Source organism: Pogonomyrmex barbatus, unplaced genomic scaffold (genome assembly GCF_055798465.1).
Source record: "Pogonomyrmex barbatus isolate J1 unplaced genomic scaffold, ASM5579846v1 scaffold13, whole genome shotgun sequence".
NCBI classification, from domain to species: Eukaryota; Metazoa; Arthropoda; class Insecta; order Hymenoptera; family Formicidae; genus Pogonomyrmex; species Pogonomyrmex barbatus.
Window position 1 is genome coordinate 5,428,037 of NW_028297109.1, and position 21,836 is coordinate 5,449,872.

The following is a 21,836-nucleotide window of genomic DNA, read 5'->3' on the forward strand; positions in this document are numbered from 1 at the left end:
GCTATAGTTAATTGATTGCTGTATACGCGTAGAGCGTATACCTCCCCACGTATCATAATATTGCCGTTTAATTTAATTTCGGAATATTCCGCGAAGCGCAGAATTTAATAATTGGCCATGATCAGGGAATATTGCTTCTATTTTTAGATGCGACTCCTGCGCTGCATCTGTATTCGAGTTACGTATCTGTGATATTAAAGCATAACTAAGCTTGCTCGTTTCAATTTCTCAGTCTCTTTGTGTGGTTAAGGTATCTTGGGATAATTCAATGAAAAAAAAAAAAAAAAAAAACAACACGCACAGAGAAAAAGACGTAAGAAAATTGTATTCCTATGATTATCTTGCGTTTATTCATTTTATTTCTTCCTAGGAACTCCCCCAAGTACGATAAAGCGTAAGAGTCATCGAAGAAAGGAAGTGGTTTCGAAGTATATGTAGTATACGATTTGAAATTATCCTGATGGCTGCACCGAAATTTAATTAATCTTCGCATAAGGAAAGAGTTTCCGATGAGTTCTATACCGCGGCTGCAAGTTTTTAGCACCGGTGAAGGAAAACAGACGTCTGCTCGGTTCAGCGCAACGTAATGGCGAAACATCGGCTAGGAGAGCAAGCTCGTATATGTCAGACAAGGAAATGTAACTTGTACCAATTCATGTATAGACTTAACGAAAGAGATTAACATCAAAGTTAAAATTACGAAAAATACCTTGCAACATCTTGTAATTATCTAAGATATTATGTAAATCAATTATGTTGCATTTATTACAAATATTTGTTAATTAAGAGCAATATTAATTAAGAATAAAACTTGAGATTTTTCAAAGAAAGACATAATAACGATGAGAGCATTTATTATAAATATTTGTTAATTACGAGCAATACAGTTAAGGATAAAATTTTCTCTCGATAAAGATACATCTTTTTCATGTAGTTTCCAGTTTTTAACGTTTTCCCATAGTCATAGACGTTACGTTAATGTCTTTCGTACTTGGAACAACTCGTTGGTTCTGTGTCCACGAGTAGAGACAACATGTAAAAAAAAAAAAAAAAAAAAAAAAAGTCTGAAAATATGAAAAGCGGCGACGCGGTTTCGCATGGAAGCGCGCAAAAACAGGCGCACGCGGAGGGTACGCGGGTAGCCGATGTATCCATAATTTATGACGTTGACGGTATAGCGTAAACTAAGCCGGATACTAATTTCCCAAGCTGCTACGTTACTTGCGTCGCGCTGCGTGCTCGTTAGGGGAGAGCGAGCTTGGATGCCGCGAGATGCAATTATGATAAACCGGGGAGCCTCTTCCGAAAGCTTTTCACGGCACGGTCTGCGAGTTCGGCGAGGTAGAGGCTTCTAGAGAGCGCGTTCGGACTCGCGCTCATCTATCCCGCTTCCGGTCTCCTGCGTTGTGTATGTTGTATGTGCCCCCCACGACTCCGGCATCCCGCTGCCCTCCGATAAGCCATGGGGGCTCGGGGTGCGGATTCGTGCAAGGGCTTGCGATCGATCCCGCGAGACGAATGGCGGGCTGTTAAGCTTGTTGGGCCAATCGGGCACGGCGAGAGACGATGTTAGCGTTGCCGCGTTATTAATTTACTCCGCCGTAATACCCGATTCGTTTGATTAAGATCTCGCAGATCTGCCTGTGTCGCAACAGGCATATTTATGGCCGATGGTTAATGGCGATAGATGAAGAGCGATGTCTCACTGGTTAATGAATGGGCACGAAATAATCGCAGCTGAGTAAACGGTGGATTCACGATTATACGTAATTACAATTCGACGTCTATCTATCATTAAAATGCGAGTGAATTATACGTGTGATTCATCTTTAATTATTTATAAAGTATGCTATATTTTTTGTAGCGCAATTAGCGCGATGCAGAATTTTTATTCTCCCCTGCATGAATATCTTTTAATAAATGAGAACGGAATAAAAATTGTAAAAGTCCATCCTGGACGATATATAAAATAATATTATACATATATATATTAACCCGCGTTATGTCAAAAGCTGCCTTATTGCCTCGGATTAAATATGAAAATTCGAGGTTTATAAACTGCGAGACTTTTTACTTCAAAATTTACGACAGATATGGACAGGAGGAGGCGTTCATAAAATCTGCAAAGTTAATAGACGAAGAGCTTAGGCAAAGTGATTATAACGCAACTTTAATAACTGTTTTGCTTGCCGCTGCACCAAAACTTTTTTGAGCAGCCCGATATGTACAGTCAAGAACTTGAAGAACTTTACAGCAATATTGTGACTGTAAACATTTTTCTTGCCTCCAACGCGTTTCCGCGTCGGTCTGATAAATTCGCAAATGACGATTTGCATCGCGGTAATAACAGCGCGACTCTCTCGCGCGTTTATTTTTATCGAGCGCCTGTTTTGTCGTAATTTATGACAAAACTTCTCCCGGTTAATTATCACCCTGAAAAACGTCTCTCCTTACTGTCGCGCCAGAAAATTGCACTCACGACGATCGGGGATGCGCCGTAGTCGCATTACGACACCGCTTCCCGTCCCGTCACAACGCTACATTGTAATGGAAACTTTGCGAAACGTCATTCCGGGAATAATAAACGCATTACCCGTACGTTTCCATCTCCACGTATTTATTTTCGCCCGGCGGCCTTTTAAGTGGCAGTATTTCATTCCGTTATTAAGTTGCACTATCTCCCTCTCGCGCGCTGTGTCCACTCGCGAGCTATTTTATCAGATTAATTTTTTCCCCGTGCAAATTTTCCCTGATGAACGCTTTGACGGATTAAAAGTTGAAATAAAAGTCCCGCTTCCTGCCTGGTACTTCGGCGTTTTCATCCGACAAATTACTTTTACGTTTTGCGTAAAAGCATGACCTCGTCCTCCGTTTCTTTCCCGCGTAAGCGAAAGCGATGTAAAAATAAGTTACGAGGCACATTTTAAACTGCTTTCTTATATGTGCAAAGTTTATTGAGATTCTTAACGTTTACCATAAACGTTCAAATTTTGCGATGGTAAAATATAAAAATTCTTGTGATGACATCTTTGTCTCAAATAACATCCCAAAGAAGAATCACTTCTTGTCTAGTTGACTAAAACAACGTCAAAAACTCTTGTAAAATCTCTATTTGCATTATGGAAATATGTTTGAAACTTTATTTTGTCGAAATTGATTGATAATAGAAGACGGAAATTAATATTCGATTAGCGAATAATGCAATGCGACATTTGCATATAGAAGATTTTTCAGCATATGTGTTATTCATGAGCCGAGCTTATTCGTGAAAATACCTCGGGCAATATTTATAGCAATACAAAATTGAAACAAAATTCTCATTGAGATAAATAATATATCTGGTTGTTGAAATCCTAAATGAATTCTCCGGTCTATGAATATATTATGCGAAAGAATTATATTTGACGTTATGTGGGGGGAAAAAAAAAAACGACCAAAGACGACAGCGCGACGTAAATATGATCGATACATCGCGGATGGGAAATATTAAATAATGATCGAGCTCGCAATTGTCCGTAATCGCGGATTTTATCTGCAAAACATGCTCGACCAGTTGTAAATCGTAATGTATTTACATCATTCGCGCTGTAATAATTTATCGTCGGCAGAGCAATTCTCCGCGCGGATGGACTATAATATTTGATTACTATCTATTAATTATGACTCGGCGAGGAGAAGTGTTTCACGATTCTCTAGACTTCGGCAAGATCGATATCAGCCCGGTGCGTCGTTGCGATAATGCCGGTTTATAGGATCATTAATTATAGGAGCGTCACCACCATAGTATCGCGTAATGTCCCGAATCTGCTCTGCCGCGTCGTTTCTCGGTCGCGAGAAATTGGTCAGCGAAGTTTGCGAAACTAGCAGCTATCTGGATCTCATCGCTTTCGAAGTTCGCCGAACAGTTCGCGGCAAGGGACGGAATTTGTGATCGCACCAAGAAAAGCTTCCGCCGCGTCGGTAATGGCTTTCGCAAGCTTTTACCGGCGAGACGTTCGGAGACGTGTCTGCTTTTTTGCGTTCTCAATTTAGTAACTCGATGCGCGAGCTGTTCTCTTTGTTTGCGTTATATTTTAAATCATCTTGAATACGTTTAAGTTCGACAAATTAAAAAAAAAAATCGATATCAGACCGTAAAACGAAATTCTTTCGACAGATTTCATGTATATCAATCACATAAAAAAAAAAAAAATACAAATGATCGTCTTGTTTACTGCAGTTCCACGTTTTTAAAAACTATGATAAAACAACGAAATATGAGGCTATTTTTATTACGTTTTACATATCACGATAAAATGCATTCTTGTTAGTTTCCGTTGAGCTTTCAGGACAGCGATTCAAAAAATCGAAATAATATTTTTGTAATAGAATCATATTACCTAATCATATTACCTAAAAATAAAATCGTGTAAAACATAAAAAAATCTCTATGAAACATCTGTAATAAAATAAAATTAATATGAAAAATTATAATTTCTCTGCAAATAAAAAGGCGCACAAATGGTTATATCAAATTATAACATGATATCTAAGAAATGATACCTAATTAAAGATAAATAGAGATAAATAATTAAAGTTATGTCTTCGAATGTGTGGTTGGTATTACAAATTACAATTTAGTTGTCATTAATAAACGTTCACCATGTGTTTACTAGAATGTCTTTTTTCTTAAATAACATCCCTTTCATAGTGAACAAGATAAATAACGTGACGGTATTTCTGTCGGAAACGACTTTACATGAGTTTCATATATGTCGTAAAATGCGCGCATTCGGCAACCGCATCCGTGATATAAAGGCCTTACGCGCGCTGTATGTAATTTATAACGGGGAGAGTGCAATTCTACGTTGGGAACGTATACATGACCGAGATAAATTTTATGGAAAATATAATACGGAAATATAAGCTCCTTTTCCAACCATCGACGTAATGTTCATTGTCTACTCGTATCTCATCTCAAACGTACGATTTCACAAACATTATGTAACATTACATGCAAATATTTCTAATTCTATATCTACCTGTTATTCACACTTGTCTTTGTTAATATAGCCTGGCTTTTATCTTTTCTTTATGTAAAAAAAAAAAAAAAAAAAAAAAAAAAGATGAAAGTTCTAGTAAGTTTAAATTCGTCCATAGAGATGTACCTTTCAAACTACCCCACGCGCGATGAACTTTTCCCAAATATTTTTTTGTCGTTTAATACAGAACTTCGTCACGTCGTTTAATACAGAACTTCTGATACGGGCGGCGGTGTTGAATGGTCTCACAAGCCCAAGGCTGTTTTCCCGGTCGAGATTTCAGGCCGAGGTGCATATCCTCGAAGGAAGATCTCGTTGTTTGTACGCACGACAATGGCTTCTCGGCCGCCCCTTTCGAATCTCTTCGGAATCGACTTAGAGCAGCATTGTCATAAGCTCCGCTCGAGGCCTTCTTTCACCAGCGAAAAAGCCGACGAAAGAGAGATCGTACCTTCGAGGCTTCGTTGGGAGGCCGGCTCCATTCTCGTGTGATACGCCAAAAGTCATGTAAATGTAGATTAGGTGGCCCTCTTACGGGGGCGGTTTCCATTCGTGTTTTGTGTTACAGCATTGCCATTCAGCCGACGTTTTTCCCCGAAGATGTATCTAATCTCGCACGATCTCTAAACCCGTCCTCGGATCTCTCTTCTAATTGTCCAACCTATTTCAAATTTCTGACTTTTACACAAAAAAAAGAAACCGGTTTTTTTTACAAATATTCTATTTCTCGATAATTTCTATTTCTTCGATAATTTCAGCACTGAATTCTATGGTTAAAAATAATTGTTAAAGAGAGAATGTAAAATTTAAAACTATCCACTAAAATTATAAACTATATATAAAAAGATAGTTTCATATTTTATATTTTCTTTAATTTTATATAAATTATTATATATATATATATATAAAATATAATAATATTTGACTCTATATCATTAAAATTAAAAATAACGTAGAATTATAAAACTATTTTTATATATAGTTTATAATTTTATAAATAGTTTTAAAACTTCTAAATCTACATTTTTCCTCCGTTTGAATAAAATATTAAATATTTCATATTGATACACTCTTACGAGTTAAATTATATAAAATATACAATATTTTATTCAGGCGGAAGAAGAGCATAGAGATTTACAACTTGATATTTGGAATTATAGGTACACGCTGTTCAAATCTACATGCAATCCTGCTAGTACATTTGCTGTAAGCGTACGTCAACGGCATACCAAAGGGTAAACCAGCGTACTATGCACTACAAGAGCAACCCTTCCTGCCGCCGGCTTACGTCTACAGCTTGGCTGTCTGCTCGACGATGCAGATTACTTAACCCGTTTCGTGCATGATCGATGACTCTCGTCCTCGGAATTGACAAGTGCTCGTCCGGTTGACATGCGGTCGATTGGCGAGCACGTTATTAAACCGCCGTTCGCGTTCACGGACGCAATCCTAATACCAGACAGAGTACACAATTTGCCGCGCGCAAATAGACCCTATAGATCAGTCCGAGAGTGAATCACCGTGCGCCTACTGTATTGCCGATAATAATGCGATCGTAAATTAGGCTGACCTCCATTCGGAGGCGGGATACCGACAATTAAATTCGACTGTGACGTTTGATTATTCGTAATTGTTTACGATTCGCGTCACGCGCGAAAAGTTTTTTACCGATAAAATTCATTGCCGATCGCCGACGTTGAGCCGCGATAAATATCGAGTTTGCAGCAACGCGGATTATTGCAAAATCTGTGTTTGTAATGTGACGGCATTAATGTGATTTCTCGCGATACACATGATAATGCGGAGTCGGCACATTTGCGAGATAACATTAGGATAATTGTGCAGGTTGTTTTGCAAATTATTTTTGTATCGTTGAAACCCCGGTCATTTACAATCGATGTACTGTGTTGGTATGCATCAACATATCGTCTGAATGCAAAACTGCAGTTATGCTATTTTAATAAAAATAAACGGTTTGATCGATACGATTTAATAGTCCGTTTGAATGATTGCAATGCATGCGGCTAATGATAATAACAATGTGGCAAGTGAAATGGGTTTGGCGTATATCGGTCACGTCGAATGTGCGTATAGCCGCTCAAACAGCATATCTCAATACAAAATAAATGCCCACGTGCAAAATACAAGGGAAATAACATTTATAAATGGCAATATTATGAAACGGATTGACACGATTTTCTTTTGATTTTATTAATTTTCTCTACAATCATTAGCGATCGACTAAGTTTATGTTCTTAAGTGTGGATTTCATTCCGTAACTTTATTTTCAACGATCTAGTTTCTCGAGCAGTTACCTTTTTATTATTCGAGAACGTTACTTTACTTTTGTTCTTTTTTTTTTCTCATTTCGTGTTATCTTCTAATACATTGCGCAAGCACATTGCCCCTCTGTGGCTTAACGACGAATGATATTTAACAGCCGGCTTATCTTAAATTACTTTATATATTGTGCGAAAAATGCATTGTTACAGTTAGTGCGATTTAAATTACGAGTAAAAAATATTATAAGCTTTCAATAGCTGTTGCATTCATATTTTAGAATTACGTGGTATTTTTAACTCTGTTAGTTTGTACAAATGTGTATTGTATTGATATGCTTCGTTGCGTTGTAACAAAGTTATATAAATAATACTAAATAACTATGCCATCATATTGATATACAAAACCAAAATGAAAATCCAATGATTTTAAAATTCTACTATATTTAAAGTTTCAATATAAAAAAAATTGCTGCAAATTGAAAAACAATGTTGTTTGTTTTAAAAGTCTTAAAATTTAAACACTAATAAATTTATTTTTGATGCGAATATATTTTTAAAAATACATAAAGTTTAATAATTTTACAATTTTGATATTGGACCGATGATGTTTTCAATGTTATGCAATAATAACTCACCAGATGGTGATTTATGTCCAGTTTAGTGATTTGTATCTGGTTTGATTGCAGAGATAGCTCGAAAAAAATAATAAAAATTATTCCATGTTTCATTGTTACAAAAATTATTTTCTAAAAAAATATAAAAAAATTTTATTTTTTTTATCTAAATTGTGAAATATAATATAAATAAAATATATTATCATTCTCTTATAAATTTTATACAACAATTACTACACACTCTAATGCTAACACATATTTAAGCATTATATACTCACAAATAAATCAAAACGAAATTAGAAAGTTTGCATTTTCAAAATTCTAAAGATCCCAAAGATTTCCAAAGATTTAATTATTTCCGTGTATTTGACATATTGAGATTGCTACTTTTACTGTAAGATAGAAGAGAACGGAAAAACGAAAAGAAGAGAGCGAGATGACGCGTAGAGAACAAAAGAAAAAAGCGGAAAGATAGAAGCTAATGATCGAAGCGAGAAGGGATAATTAAATGTGGATTATCATCGGCAAAACTCAATTACTCGTTCATTAATTGGAACAGGAAGAAGAACCGTTATTGAACAGTCCGCGGATAGATTCGATAATATTTTGCAATAACGAAGCCGCTGATCAAAGTAAAAGAGAAGCAGCATTTACGGTCTGTTCAAGCTAGAAACGCAAGAGTATGACTAACGCTCAACCCGTCGCACAACAAAGTTAAAATCTCAATAAAAGTTGTTTATGCGGAAGCGCATGTGCGGAATGTAATTTAAACTGTTATCATCCTAGAACTCCTTCTTTCCCTCCCGCCCTGAATTTTCCACGGCACGAAATTACGATTTTCGCGATAGCAGATAAGGACGGCGCGATAAATTGCATGTTTTACACGATCGTGATGCTTGTTAACGAATAAAACTTACTCGCCATGCGGATATTTAATTTTTAAATAAAACACAAATGGAAAATACAGCAAGGTTTATAAATTGCTTCTTCGATAAAGCAACAACGTTTGCATTTAGTTATCGTTGCCGTTCTGTTATTTTTCTGCGCGCATTTGACTTTCGGCGATATATCCCGCGAATATGAATAATAAAAGAGGGTTTCAATTATTTCAGCAATTAAAGTGCTAAAAAAATTGATTTATCGAAATCGTTCGCGTCACGATAGATGAATATATGATAAAATCAATATCATTCAAAGATATTTCGGCGAAATTTTCATATTGTGCACAAATGATAGCTACGATATGATAACGAATAATGATAACGATGCATTTAAACAAATCCCTAAAAAAAAAAAATAAAGAAAAGTAATGTAGCATAAAATAATCGATACGTTCTTTTTATTTCGGTAGAGCGGTTTGTTTCCGGTTTCTTTCACGTCCGTCGGGTGCAACAAGTGTTACGTTGCTTGTGTCTCGAGACAAACGAGCGAGATACCGCGTTGCAAATCTACGAATAAATTTCTTGCTCGCCGACCACAGTCTCGTTGCTGTTGCTTGAATTGATATCTACGGTTCGTATTTCAGGATTATCTACTCGCAGATATGTTATTTTTGTTTTGCGTCAAGCTGCGCTTTAAGCTGGCTTACAAATGCTCGGTATAAACTTCCAGAAAAAAAAAAGAAATGGATTCGCGCACCGTATGCGGATGGCCGCTTTATTAAAAATGCCCGCCATCTCGGGAAACGACGTTATTTGACGTTTACCCGGTCTTTCATAAGCTGCCATTCTGACTTCCGCCACGTGAAATTACGGTCTCTTTATCATTGCCGCCTGATTCATAAAGTGCGAGGGAACAGTTAATGACATATAAAAGAGAACGTTTTTTATTATTCTTAGTAACACTGGTAATATTACGCAGGTAATATGGGATATTCCACGTTTTTCATTTTTCCTGCACTTTCTTGCATTTTAAAAAATTTAAGAAGGGTCTCCTTTCTCAAGTAATATTCGTAGCAAATAAAATGCAACACTAAAAGAATTCATTAGGAAGAAAACGGGCAAGACGTGCATAAATGTAAAAAAAAAAAAAGAAAAAAAAAAGAAACAAAAAATATTTCCGTACGAATCAAAGATTAAAATATCAATAATATCCAAGATTTCAAGTATCGCAAATTTTTCACGTCAAATTTACTTTTCTCTCGCAGATGTGCCGCAACATAAATCACATTCCCCATGACGTTTCACGAACAGGATCGATTGGGACTTTTAGTCCATTGCAATATAAAACTATCCGCGCGTAAATCAAGCACACGTCGTCCGTCACACGTTCGTTCGATATCGCTTGCGACATTTGCATCGTTAGCACGTGAAGCGCCCGCTGAAAAAAGGCGCTCCACCCTCTCAAGTGGCACGTACTCGACGAATGCAATTTTCTTTTGTTTCCAGGCAGACCTATCCTGCAGAAACACGAAGCAGACTGTGGGCGCGATTTACACGCGCACAAACTTCGTGACGTTGAAATACGTCACCGATGCCTGGGGCACCAACTCGAATGGCTTCCGCCTCGTCATCACAGCCGTCAAGGATCCGAGTGAGTATTTGTCGATGCGAACCGTTTCCCAACTTATTCGCGGGCCAATCGGCTCGCTGACGTGCAGAAATGCAGATCCACATGCAAACGCAGAGCTCGAAACAAATTGCAATTTTTTTTTTCTTTTATGCGGGAAATACAAGGGAGCATGTATTATTTGTATCATTTTACACCGAGGTTAAGCGAATTTTACGCTCGAAGTTAAGCAAAGTGCGAGAACCCCCCCCCGAATGAAAATATCAACCCTCTAATATATCAATAAATTTACGGACAAATTTCTGTCAGAAAGATGTTTTATAACGTTGTATTTTATGAAAATCCCGCTCTCTATTATTTAACTTGATTATTATTATTTAACTTGACAAATTCTTGTCACTGTATGCAATTATTATTTAACTTGACAAATTCTTGTCACTGTATGCAATTTAGTATACTTAGATTAACCAGATTTGAGATTTATTCACTGAAGCATGTAACTCCTGAAATACTTGAAAAACATATTTCCGAGGAAATCACTCCGGGAATGAAAACATCGAATTCTTTTCACAATCCCTATTCTTTTCTCCCGCGGTCGTTTTTATGCTTCGTCGATTCTTTAATCCGTCTTTCAAATTGTATCGCGGTCGTCGCGACCATCTCGAGATCTAAGTTTATCATTCAATCGCTTTTATTCATTAGCTCTCGAGCTATTAAATTTGCCTTTCAAATCCGGCTTCTTTAAAACGCCATGTCAATTCCCGTTCGTCTCCGACATCTCGTATTTTCTCCAGCGACTGCAACCACGTTTAATGTATGATTTCAAAGCACAATTCACTTAACCACACGATTGAACCTCAATTACCATTGGAATATTCTGTTCCTGCAATACTGCTTGTGCCAATAACTGACGTCACAATTGAAGTTATACGTAAAGTTAATTACACGTATCTAAAAGCGAACTCCGGAGTGTAAAATAAAAAAACATGAATTTTTAACATTAAGATTAATTGTTCTATTTTTTTAATTAATTTGACTTAATTTAAAAAAATAATTAAATTACATATTGTTAAATATTAAAATAGTCTATTTAAGTATTTCTTAGATTGTGCGAGCAGAAATGGTAAAAAGATCATTTTATATCAAAGTTGTATTTATCTATTGTTTTCTTGGAAATAATATAATTCTCTCGAAAAAAAAGTGCTATAAATATTTGTCAACGTATTATTGTTCCTTTTTATTTTTTCTCAGATTTGATCATCTTATCGTTAATGTGGTTTTGCAAATCGATTCAATTGAAAGTTTATTACAATCTCTAAAAAAAAGGGGATAAGAGATATCTATGGCTTTGTTGTAAAAGTTACCTTTGTAAAACTCGCGCAAGATAAACAACGCGCATAATTGACTAGTTTAACGAGCCATTTTCCAAGTTTTACACGAGTTTGGCGAAACACACGGTCCAGAGGACCGTTTTCTATTTAACAACGGTCCGCAACGTGGTGAAAAGTTTGCGGATAAATATTGAATAAAATTTGTAATTGAAATAGGTGGTGACACGGTAAGTGACGTCGTTATTGACGCGCCGTGCCGTCGACGTTGGTTCGAAAATTTTAATTCGGCGATTCAATTCACGATTGGTCGATCGTCTCTCGTTGCAGGATTTTTCGGTGCGTTAACACGTGAATTTCAATTCGCTCTATCTATGGCAGGGCTTGTGTTTCACACCTAAATCGGCGCGACACGTAAGTATCACATAAGTCACGCTGGTCACGAGTCACGTCACGCCCGTGACGTGTTAATGAAGAGTGATCTTTGGCCGCTCGTTCGCGCGACAATTTTTTTACGGAGACGCGAGAGGTGCGAATCATGTCGGCTCGCGACGACGATAAATGCCGCTCTCGTCGCCTCGCCGGGCGATTTCGTCGAGCGAACCCCCGAAGCCGACAAAAGACCGTTAATAATACGGGGAACATTGAAATGAAGTGCTCCCACCTCGGCTGTCTAATACCGAGGAAAAAGCGTACCACATCGCTCCTCGCGAATCGTTATCTCGGCCCCCGCTCGTGAGACCCGGCGTAACATTTCCATGTAATAAGGTCCCTGAAAAACGAGCGCCGGGGACAAATGCAGCCGCTATATTTTTATATCTTCACGCCGGAATCCTGATAAAATGCATACGCGCCCGACGCCGTTCTACGCTCTTTTCATTACGAAACGCGCGCTGCGTCGCTAAAATACAAGTGTAATACACTTGTAACGTTTTTAATAGAATGTTGTACACCCTGATAATTACTATTGTTACACGCTCGATGATGCGCGCTGCTTGTATGCTACGTTAATTCCATTCGCCACACGTGCTCGTTTTAAATGTAAAATTTTACAATTCGATACAAAAATATTTTAATAAATTAATGAAATTTACGCATCAGAACGGACAAGATTCTACGAATGCTGGACATTTCTATTTCTTATATATTAAAAAAAAAAAAGCAATTGTAAAAGTATTTTTAGTTTTTCACGTATTTTATCGTGAATTTTTATATCGATAATTAATATAAATGTAAATAAATATAATATTTATAGATAAAATTTCATCATCACTTCAGATAAATGATTACTTGATGCGAGCCGCGTATCATTCAATTAATAAGGAAACGGGAATAATGGTTTCCCTAGAATATTCCAATATCATGAAACAATACACGTGCGATGATGATGGCAATAACAGAGCGAATATAGAAGAGGCGTTAATCTTAAGCACTATGAGACTTCGCCATTTCACACTTGAGATCCACATCCAAGATGATTTGAGAGTCTCGGCAAAGTAGCTATCCAGTCTCGAGACTCGACAGGTGTCGAACTTTAGCTCTCGTCTGCCGAACAATTTCCTCAAGTTGTAATCTTCCGGCGGTTATAAGAGGCACTTCAAGGATAATCCGAAAGAGGAAAGGAGAGAGAGAGAGAGAGAGAGAGAGAGAGAGAGAGAAAGAGTGTTAATATAAGTTAGTTCAGAACTAAACATAGGATGCGAAATCTTGGTTGCGTACCATCCTTGTTGTTCTTCAGCTTCTATTCTATCAGTATCTCTGATTAAGAAGCGTAGATCTATCCCGAAAAGATTGCTAACTTTACCGTTCACAGATTCAACTTCCGCAATATCCACAACGCGAACGAATCTCGCAATTTTCCAGCGTGAGTTACTTGTCGCTTACATGTTGCTTGGTTAATGCTTTTACAAGAGCAGCAAAACGCAAAAGTGCAAAACAAGCGTTTCCTCGAAGAAATACTTGTCTATCATAATTTTCATTTAAATGTAAATAGAATAGTTCGGTGAGAGAATCTAATTCGTTCTCTCTGTCGTAATTTCTAGTGAGTGATTGTTGCGTCGCGGACAAACAAAGTCCATTGACCGATCACGTTCGTTAAACAATGGCCGAGTTGAAACGGTGCGCGCCAGTATCTTCGCTGGTATCTATCTACGCTTCACGATCAAAATCCGAATCGAAATCGCCGGACACGTTGAAATCAACGATTTTAACGCCGTTGTCGCAGGAATCTCGCATAGCTAAACACGGGCTCGTTATCGAGCACGAGTTACGGTTCAGCGACATTACAGTAACGTCGCCTCAATTTGCCGTAATTATGCAGAATGTGAACCGCGAGAGCGGCCGCGTTTACATCCTCTTTCCCTCCCGCGTTTCTCTCGTTCCTCCCCGTTCCTCTCCGCGGTTGCCTCTTCGCGTTGGTTTATCCCTTTTAATGCGCCGCTACATCCCTCTCCTATTCCGTATCCGATTCGCAATTCGGCAAACGTTTCCAAGTACGCCGCGGTAATTATTGCATCGCGGCCGCGATGTGCTCTTTCCTTTTTGCGCGACGCTAATTACTACTCACGTGATTAATTGATGGACGACGAGGACTGACGTTGGCGGCATTAACATGTGTCGTAGACGCGATGAGGATACATCGCTGCGAAATCTCTCTCGCTGCGAGAGAAAAGACTCAACGTACGACGCGGACTGACAGGTAATAACGTTTTATGCGCGATCTGCTTTCTCGCCTTCGCAAAAAAAAAACGCGACATTTCGATATGACGTTCGATATGGCCCTTTTACTCTCGCAGATTTATATCTCGCTCAGTCGCCTGACACGTCCCTTTTGTCTCAGTTTTTTCACGAAATTATCCCTAGCATCAGCATATTCTATCGTGATAGCGGTGCAGTGAGGATATGTATATTTTCGACGCTCTTCCACTATTTCTAACTATACAGATTGTCTCATTTTAATCTATCAGCCAGAAAACTTTATTTATTTTTATTTAGGAGAAAATATTTTTTTATAAATGTTGTAGGATTTTTTTGAGAGGACCACGCGATTACGAGATTGATTCATTCGCAAATGGTGTCATTGTCAAGATTTTTTATAACAATTCTTTTTAATGGAATCATATTTTTATGTAATATGATTCCTTCAGTTATTCTGGATAAAAAAATACAAATATCAACATGTCAATAGTTTACGAGATATTTTATATTTTATTGACATATATTCTGACATAAAATATAAAACATTTCGTAAACTATTCATTTTTTAATTTCTGTATTCTAATACTTTTATGTATAAAATAATGGTTGATGTAGAAAAAGATGCGCAAAAAAATTTCATCACATCAAAATGACGAATGTATCGATATTGTAATCGTGTGGTCTCTCGAAGTTCTGTAATTTTTGTATAAAGCATTGTTCTCTAAAATTAAAAATGTATAAAATTTTAGGGAATAATAGATAAAACATACACCATGTAAGATATCAAAAATTTATAATAAAAGATATTTAATTTTTTTAAGCGTAAAATATTTTTTTCGCTATTTAAAATAAATTAATGTAGAATATTAGCTATGTACGTACACATATTTAACAATTACGATATTTTACTATTCGAGAGAGATAGAGCTATCAAGAGGCAATGGAAACGTGCATTTCTGGCAATAACTCCTATTAAATCAATAATCACTTCATCTGGCGAAAGGAAATACAATCCAGAAAATTTGATAAGCGAATAAAGCAACGTAACCAAATACCTGACAAGTCAATTAGTCGGCTGCCGATGACTCGGTTCTCACAACACTCGGAATTTCATGATCGCCGAGTAATTAATTGGCTCACGCGCTCGCCCGAGAATTTCTTCCGATCGAGCTGTGGAATCCCTGCGAGGGCTATCACGCGCGCTGATAAATTGGAACGCGGACGATCGGGCGCGGGGGGGAGGGGAGGGGGGGAGCACCCACCACGGATTCCGTTCGCTGCGGTCGAAAAGTGCCAACCGCAATCGAGGAAAGCCCCACGAGCATTGTCTGGGCGACAGATTTTCATGCCCGTCGTGTTCCCTCATATTTTGCCCTTTTGAGTGCCCCGTCCGCCTTCTGTTTAGCGCGATGAATTACGGTCATTTGAAAAAAGAACTATCGATTCGTGTTTATTCACCGGAGCGGAGTTTAGATTAATTGAGATCTCGCGCATATTTTCACGATTTTCCAATTTCCGAAACAGAGCGGAGCCGCAAGAAATGGTCGATATTTCTAGAGATTAATTGTGTTCAAAAATCGATCGATCGCGAATACATAAATCGTGATGGGCGTATTATTAAAATATTGATATTCGCGCGAGTACTCGTTTCTGGAAGAGAAAAAAAAAACTTGCGTAAATCCCGATATTATCGTTACGTGTTTCACCAAGCAGAATTCTCATAACGAAGATTTTTCGCAAAGTAAATATCGAAAATCGCGGCAGCGGCAGGAAAGGCGTAGCCTCGCTCGAAGCGAGGAGACAAGAAAACGATTTTGCGTTTTAGAGGGACACGCGTTCCTCTCTATACGAGGATCCAAATATCCGTCGGCATCCCATCGCGGTTGTAAATACCCGAACGCGACGGCATCCCATCGCGGGATGAAATAACACGTGCAACGCGAGAAACTCCAAACCGTCTGAAAACCGGGCGCGAGAATACCTCGCTCTCGAATACTCCGGAACGCGTCCTCACGCATGTAAGGCATTGCTGTCAGCGCCGAGCGTGTAATCCGGCGAGACACTTAAGTACCTTGTCGTAGTAGTACCAAGTCTCTCAATCTCGGCTCGAATAGTTTGGCCGCGGCGTCCTCAGCGATTCCTCCCTTAACTTTCATCGCGGGGGACGACGACTCGGGACGGCAGCTACATGTGTCTCTTGGCACGAACAGAATGTCGCTTTCTCGATAATATATACGGTGAAAATGACATGCGCGATGTTAACTACGCGCAAGTTACACGCCGCCGAAGGGCGGCGGGGAAGACAAGTCTCGCACCTGAGGGTAAAGGGCACATGAGGTGTTTCGACTTCGTATTTCTCGATTTCGCGGAAAACCGAATAATGCAGGAAAGACTTCTTCTCTCAAGAGAAGAACTTCTTTGGCGGGCAAGCTTTTTGTTTTCTCAATCGTGCATTCCGCGGGGATGAAGAAGAACGCCGGGCAGAAGAGTGGGAATTAATAACTTCATCTCTGGCGCGCGGCATTACAACAGTCGGAGGAGGATGGAGGGGAGGGGGGAGATCTCTTTTTCTTCGTGATCTCGATCGGAAGGATGATTCATGCGCCATCGCGCACGACTTCCTCCGCGAGTGCCTCCATTTCCTTTCATCTCGTCCGCGTGCCTTTCCCACCTCTCACCTTCGTCTCTCATTCCTATCAGAGGTCTTACGCCGCTCTCGCTTTTCGCCCCGCTCTTCTCTTTTTGCCCAACGAATTCAATTCTTGCCGTCGTAGCGCGCGGACGTACTTTCAATCTTCCCCGACTTTTGCCGACACCGGGTAGCATTCGCATATCGATTTCGATGCGCCGCGCCGGCATCCCCCGCGAAAGCATTCGTTCTTCTCCTTTCAATATCACGCGCCCTCCGCGTCGTTTTTTGTTCGCCGGATGCGTCCCTACGTGTGATTCGTACCACACGGGTGGAGAACGTCACCATCATCAATCTCTTCCGTTCGACTGTATATGCTGTGGCCGTAAGTTGAGAATTATCGTCGGAACATGAAGACAACGAGGACGGATTTTAAGTCAGACGGACTCTTTTTCTTTTAATTCTGGACTTATAATAATGAAATGGTATTTATTTTATTCATAATATTATGGATATTATATAAACACAATGAATAATTTTATTAATTATCATTTATATCAAAATTATATACAATCATTTATTGTCGATTAATATCTATAATATTCTGAATAAAGTATCATTTCGTTATCTTTTTCGTATTTTGTAAAATTTTTCAAATTTTTTTGAGAATTTTTAGTCATTGATTATAAAACAAAATTTATACAATTAAAAAACGTATTTGTCTATCTAATGTAATAAATATTTTGATATAAGAGAGAACGTATTTTTTGAACGTATTCCGAAGTATATTGTCTTCTCAGTAGACGGGCTACTGGGAATAAAGACATTACTATCTATCTGATCCTTTTGCGCCAAGAGTACCTTATTTCCTACAGTTTTATTCACGCACGCACTGTACGATAATTCCATAGAATCACCGGCAGTTTTACTTACCCAGCAATCTTCTCGTTTCACGGAATGGACGTGTCGATATTCTCGGCTTTCACGTTTTGCTTTCAGCACAGAATTATAGCAAAATTCAAGGGCTATTCAAAGACACGGACAGTTATATTTAAACGGAAACTTCATTCATTTACTATTGAATTTCTACATTTTATTTACGTATTAATTGTCAATCTTTTTCATATAAAGTTATCGTTCATAATTGCAATGTTGCTACGCGAATAGATATTGCAAAATAAACATATTTTGTTAAATTTACGATTTTCTATATTAATGTGTCAGTTAATCAGATAATAGTTTGAATCATTCATTTGTAGCATTAATATTTCTACAAATTCAATTTTGTATTTCTGTTTTAATTCATATGATTTTTATTAGTTGCTAGCAAGCGTAATCAATTGGAGAAATACCAATTTCGAAGAGCTTTTGCAAGCACGCACAGTTTCGACATAACGTCCGAGCGATTTTCCTCCCCTTACGAGAGAGTCGTAAAAGTAATGTACGCGAAACCTCGTTTCTGAAATAAAAGGAAAATCATTTTTGAAACTTACTCATTACGAAATGAAAGTCTTTAACAAGAATTCCTATCGCTTCGTTCATTCTAAATTCTATTTCATATCCTTTTTTAAACTTACAAACTTTAAAATATGGATATTACAATTTGTGTCACGTACAAATTGCACATATTGTGAAAACTATGGGAGAAATATAAATATATATTAATTTTTTATTTTTTTTTTTTTTGAAGAAAAAAATTATATATTTCAATAACGTAATATAATTAGATCAAAATGTTCAACTCGTTATTTTCGTTCGAAATTAAATCCGAAATTGTTGCTGAAATCTGAAAGATGCGGTTTCAATTCTATCTTCACGATCTTGCAATTGGAAAGCGCATCATTTACGATATGTATTCGTTTGCGAATGAGACGATGATTTCGCAGACTTGATTCCAGCAAATTGCGCAGTAACCAGCTCCGTGTAATAACGAACGGGGACCCAGTATTGGTTTCCAACGTGACACGGGGGATGAATGCGCAGTAATATGTCGCGTCTAGTGCATGTGCACGAAAAGTTTTGTCATTCGGCGAAACTTCGCCGAAATGGACGATGTAGGGCGAACCGCCGATGAAATTTAATCAACAATACACTCCACCATTCCGCGTTCACGGTTTACAAGTGCACTGATATTCGAACAGATAGATCGTCGTTTATGTTAATAAAATGGAGCATTGATGTGACCGATTATTAAATTTATGCATATTTTAGGATCACGCATGCATATTCTATGGCATATTTTACATCTTATAATGTATGTAATTTAATTACATACAGTATAATTACTTAATTATTTAATAATTTCATTACAATATATAATTTAATTATTTACATTTTTGCAATTTTAATTTAAGTAACATTATCCTGGCATTTTTTTCAGGTGATTTTAATATAATTTATTTTGAAGTAGCTTTCGTTTATTCTCTTTCTTTATAAATATATATGTAAGTTAAAATAACCAAAGATGTAATTATAAAGAAGAAAAGAGAGCAGGACATACAGAAATAGAAACTATTGCTTGAAGCAAAAATATCGGTGAGTTTTAAATTTTACGATATAACATTTTAGCTTTTCTGATGTTTATAATAACCTTACTGAACTATTGATGTTAATTGAGACATGGAAGTTGTCATTTCAGTACAAAATTAAAATGTACAAAATTAACACTGTCCGTTTGTTAATTTGATAGAAAAGCTATTTGACATATTTTTGATTGAAAGAATTTGAACGGGATGGTTATTTTAATAGCAACGTGTATCACTGTTTCAGTTCGAAATGACGTGTAAAAAAATATATACTTTTTCTTCAGTATTTTATTTTGGGAAAATGTATCTAAATTGAACATGCGGTCTGTATAAATTGCGCCTGAAATCGTTAATACCTTTAAAATCGATGTAATCTTTAAACCGTTCGCTTTTGTTTTAGCAGGTAAAGCAAAAGCTCTCGATTCAACGGCTTTGAAAAGGTCTGTGTGCTCAGGATTCGTATAAAGCGAATCAATCCGATGGAAAAAGGAGATTTCTTTTTGTTTTAACAATAAATATTGTCGGAATGCGGACACGGGAGGGAGAAACCGTGAAACGAAACAAAATCGCGCGCTGGTCCTGTGGTAACGTCGAACCCTGAAGAGCGATTCTAAGGATTCCGATGGAGATCCTTAGCTTTGCCGGTTCCTCACTTCGATTTAATTGACTGTGTCCCGGCAGGATTATCCGCTGGATTTCGGTTCGCCCGCTTTAATCCGCGCATTAAAGTCAATCCGGCTCTGTCTCATGCACGACACTGACATAAAATGTACATGGAGTCGCGGCTTGTAGACATTTCCATTACGAATAGAACAGATCGATAGCATGGAGACAATCATTACCACACTGCCTAGCTGTCTCGTAGCTTAACCCTTTTGTTTGAAATTATCCTATGCAATCAAATTAATAAGGGTACTCTAATTAATCTAAATATCTTATTTTGATTATAAATTTTTAAGAAAACGCTCTAAAAATTTTAAAATGCACCGTGTTATCACTTCAGATCTTCTATTTCTTTTCTAGAAAAAAATAGCATCATTTTATGTCGCCTCTGCAAAATTCCGTAATTCCGTAATTGATTCGATTACGGTATTAATTTATATCTGATATTTATATTTATTTAAATCAATTTAATTCCACACATTTATTTAGATCTTAATGTATTTTTAATATATTTTTGTTTAATTAATGTATTTTAAATATTTTTTATGACCATAAGTACATATATAAACTCGCTTATATTGACGGTCATACGACTGATCACTCGCTGCTGCAGATTATTATTTACGCGTAGATGCCTAACGTTGGTTAAATGCAAATGTTCTCAGAACGATAAAGCTTGCGTTTGACGCACCCTTTATTTTAAACGCAAGCGTGGAAGTGCAAGATGTCACGTTCAATCATCCGCGGACATTAACCCCCGGACTGCCGGTTCACGGTTGTTGCACCTCGCAACTCGTTGCACCGGGAGCGCACTATCACATGTAATGTTACAGACACGCGATGCATTTTATGAATGAAGTCAGCTCGTACAGGTTTATGCGGGACCCTGACTAAAGCTATGGCCTTCGTGGAGAAAAGTGTGCGATTCACTTGAAACGGCGGTTCTCCTTCTTTCTACCTTTTACGACTGCGCCCAACTATATTGACTTTTGTTCACCCCTTCTCAGAGCCATTCCGCATTGTTTCTCCAAGCGTTTCCGCAAGAACGATTCTTGTAATATTTACATTTCCTCGCAACGATACCCTTGGTTCGCAAGTGACAGTTTTAAGCGTCATCTTCGAGGCAACGGATGAGAAAATGAGGGAGTCGACTTGAAGAAGCGTTTTACCTTGCGAGTGCTGTCTTTTAAGGTCACGTGTTTTATAGCATGATTTACCGAGTGTAACGTCAGGCACTAAAAAGCGAGAATTTATGCAAGGGAATCGTAAAATCGAAAACTAGGTTGAACCAGATATAAATCATCGTAACGAAAAATAATAAAATCGATTCTGATGTGTTGCATCGCCTTTCGCCATGTAAAAAGATAAAATAAATGATTACAGAAAATACAATATGTTGTAAAATACAATTTTAAATTATCGTTTTGTCACAAAATTTCGATAACAATTATTTTATTATTAATTCTCTTATTATTAAAAAATAAACTAAATAATTAGAAAATATTACATATTGCCTTATAAAACATAATTTTAAACTATCGTTTTGTTACAAAATTGAAATAACGTTTA

At 37.5% G+C, this 21,836-nt stretch overlaps 2 protein-coding genes across 7 annotated transcripts in view; one reads left to right on the forward strand and one right to left on the reverse strand.

The window, feature by feature from the left end:
* Positions 1-21,836, reverse strand: part of LOC105429894 (uncharacterized) — a 208,278-nt gene that overhangs the window by 140,589 nt on the left and 45,853 nt on the right. The window lies entirely within an intron of this gene.
* Positions 1-21,836, forward strand: part of LOC105429890 (uncharacterized) — a 169,064-nt gene that overhangs the window by 124,900 nt on the left and 22,328 nt on the right. For both annotated transcript variants that reach the window (XM_011643121.3, XM_089072471.1), the window contains one exon: positions 10,305-10,449. In XM_011643121.3, coding sequence (XP_011641423.2) covers positions 10,305-10,449 — 145 coding nt within the window. The remainder of the gene's footprint in view (positions 1-10,304; positions 10,450-21,836) is intronic.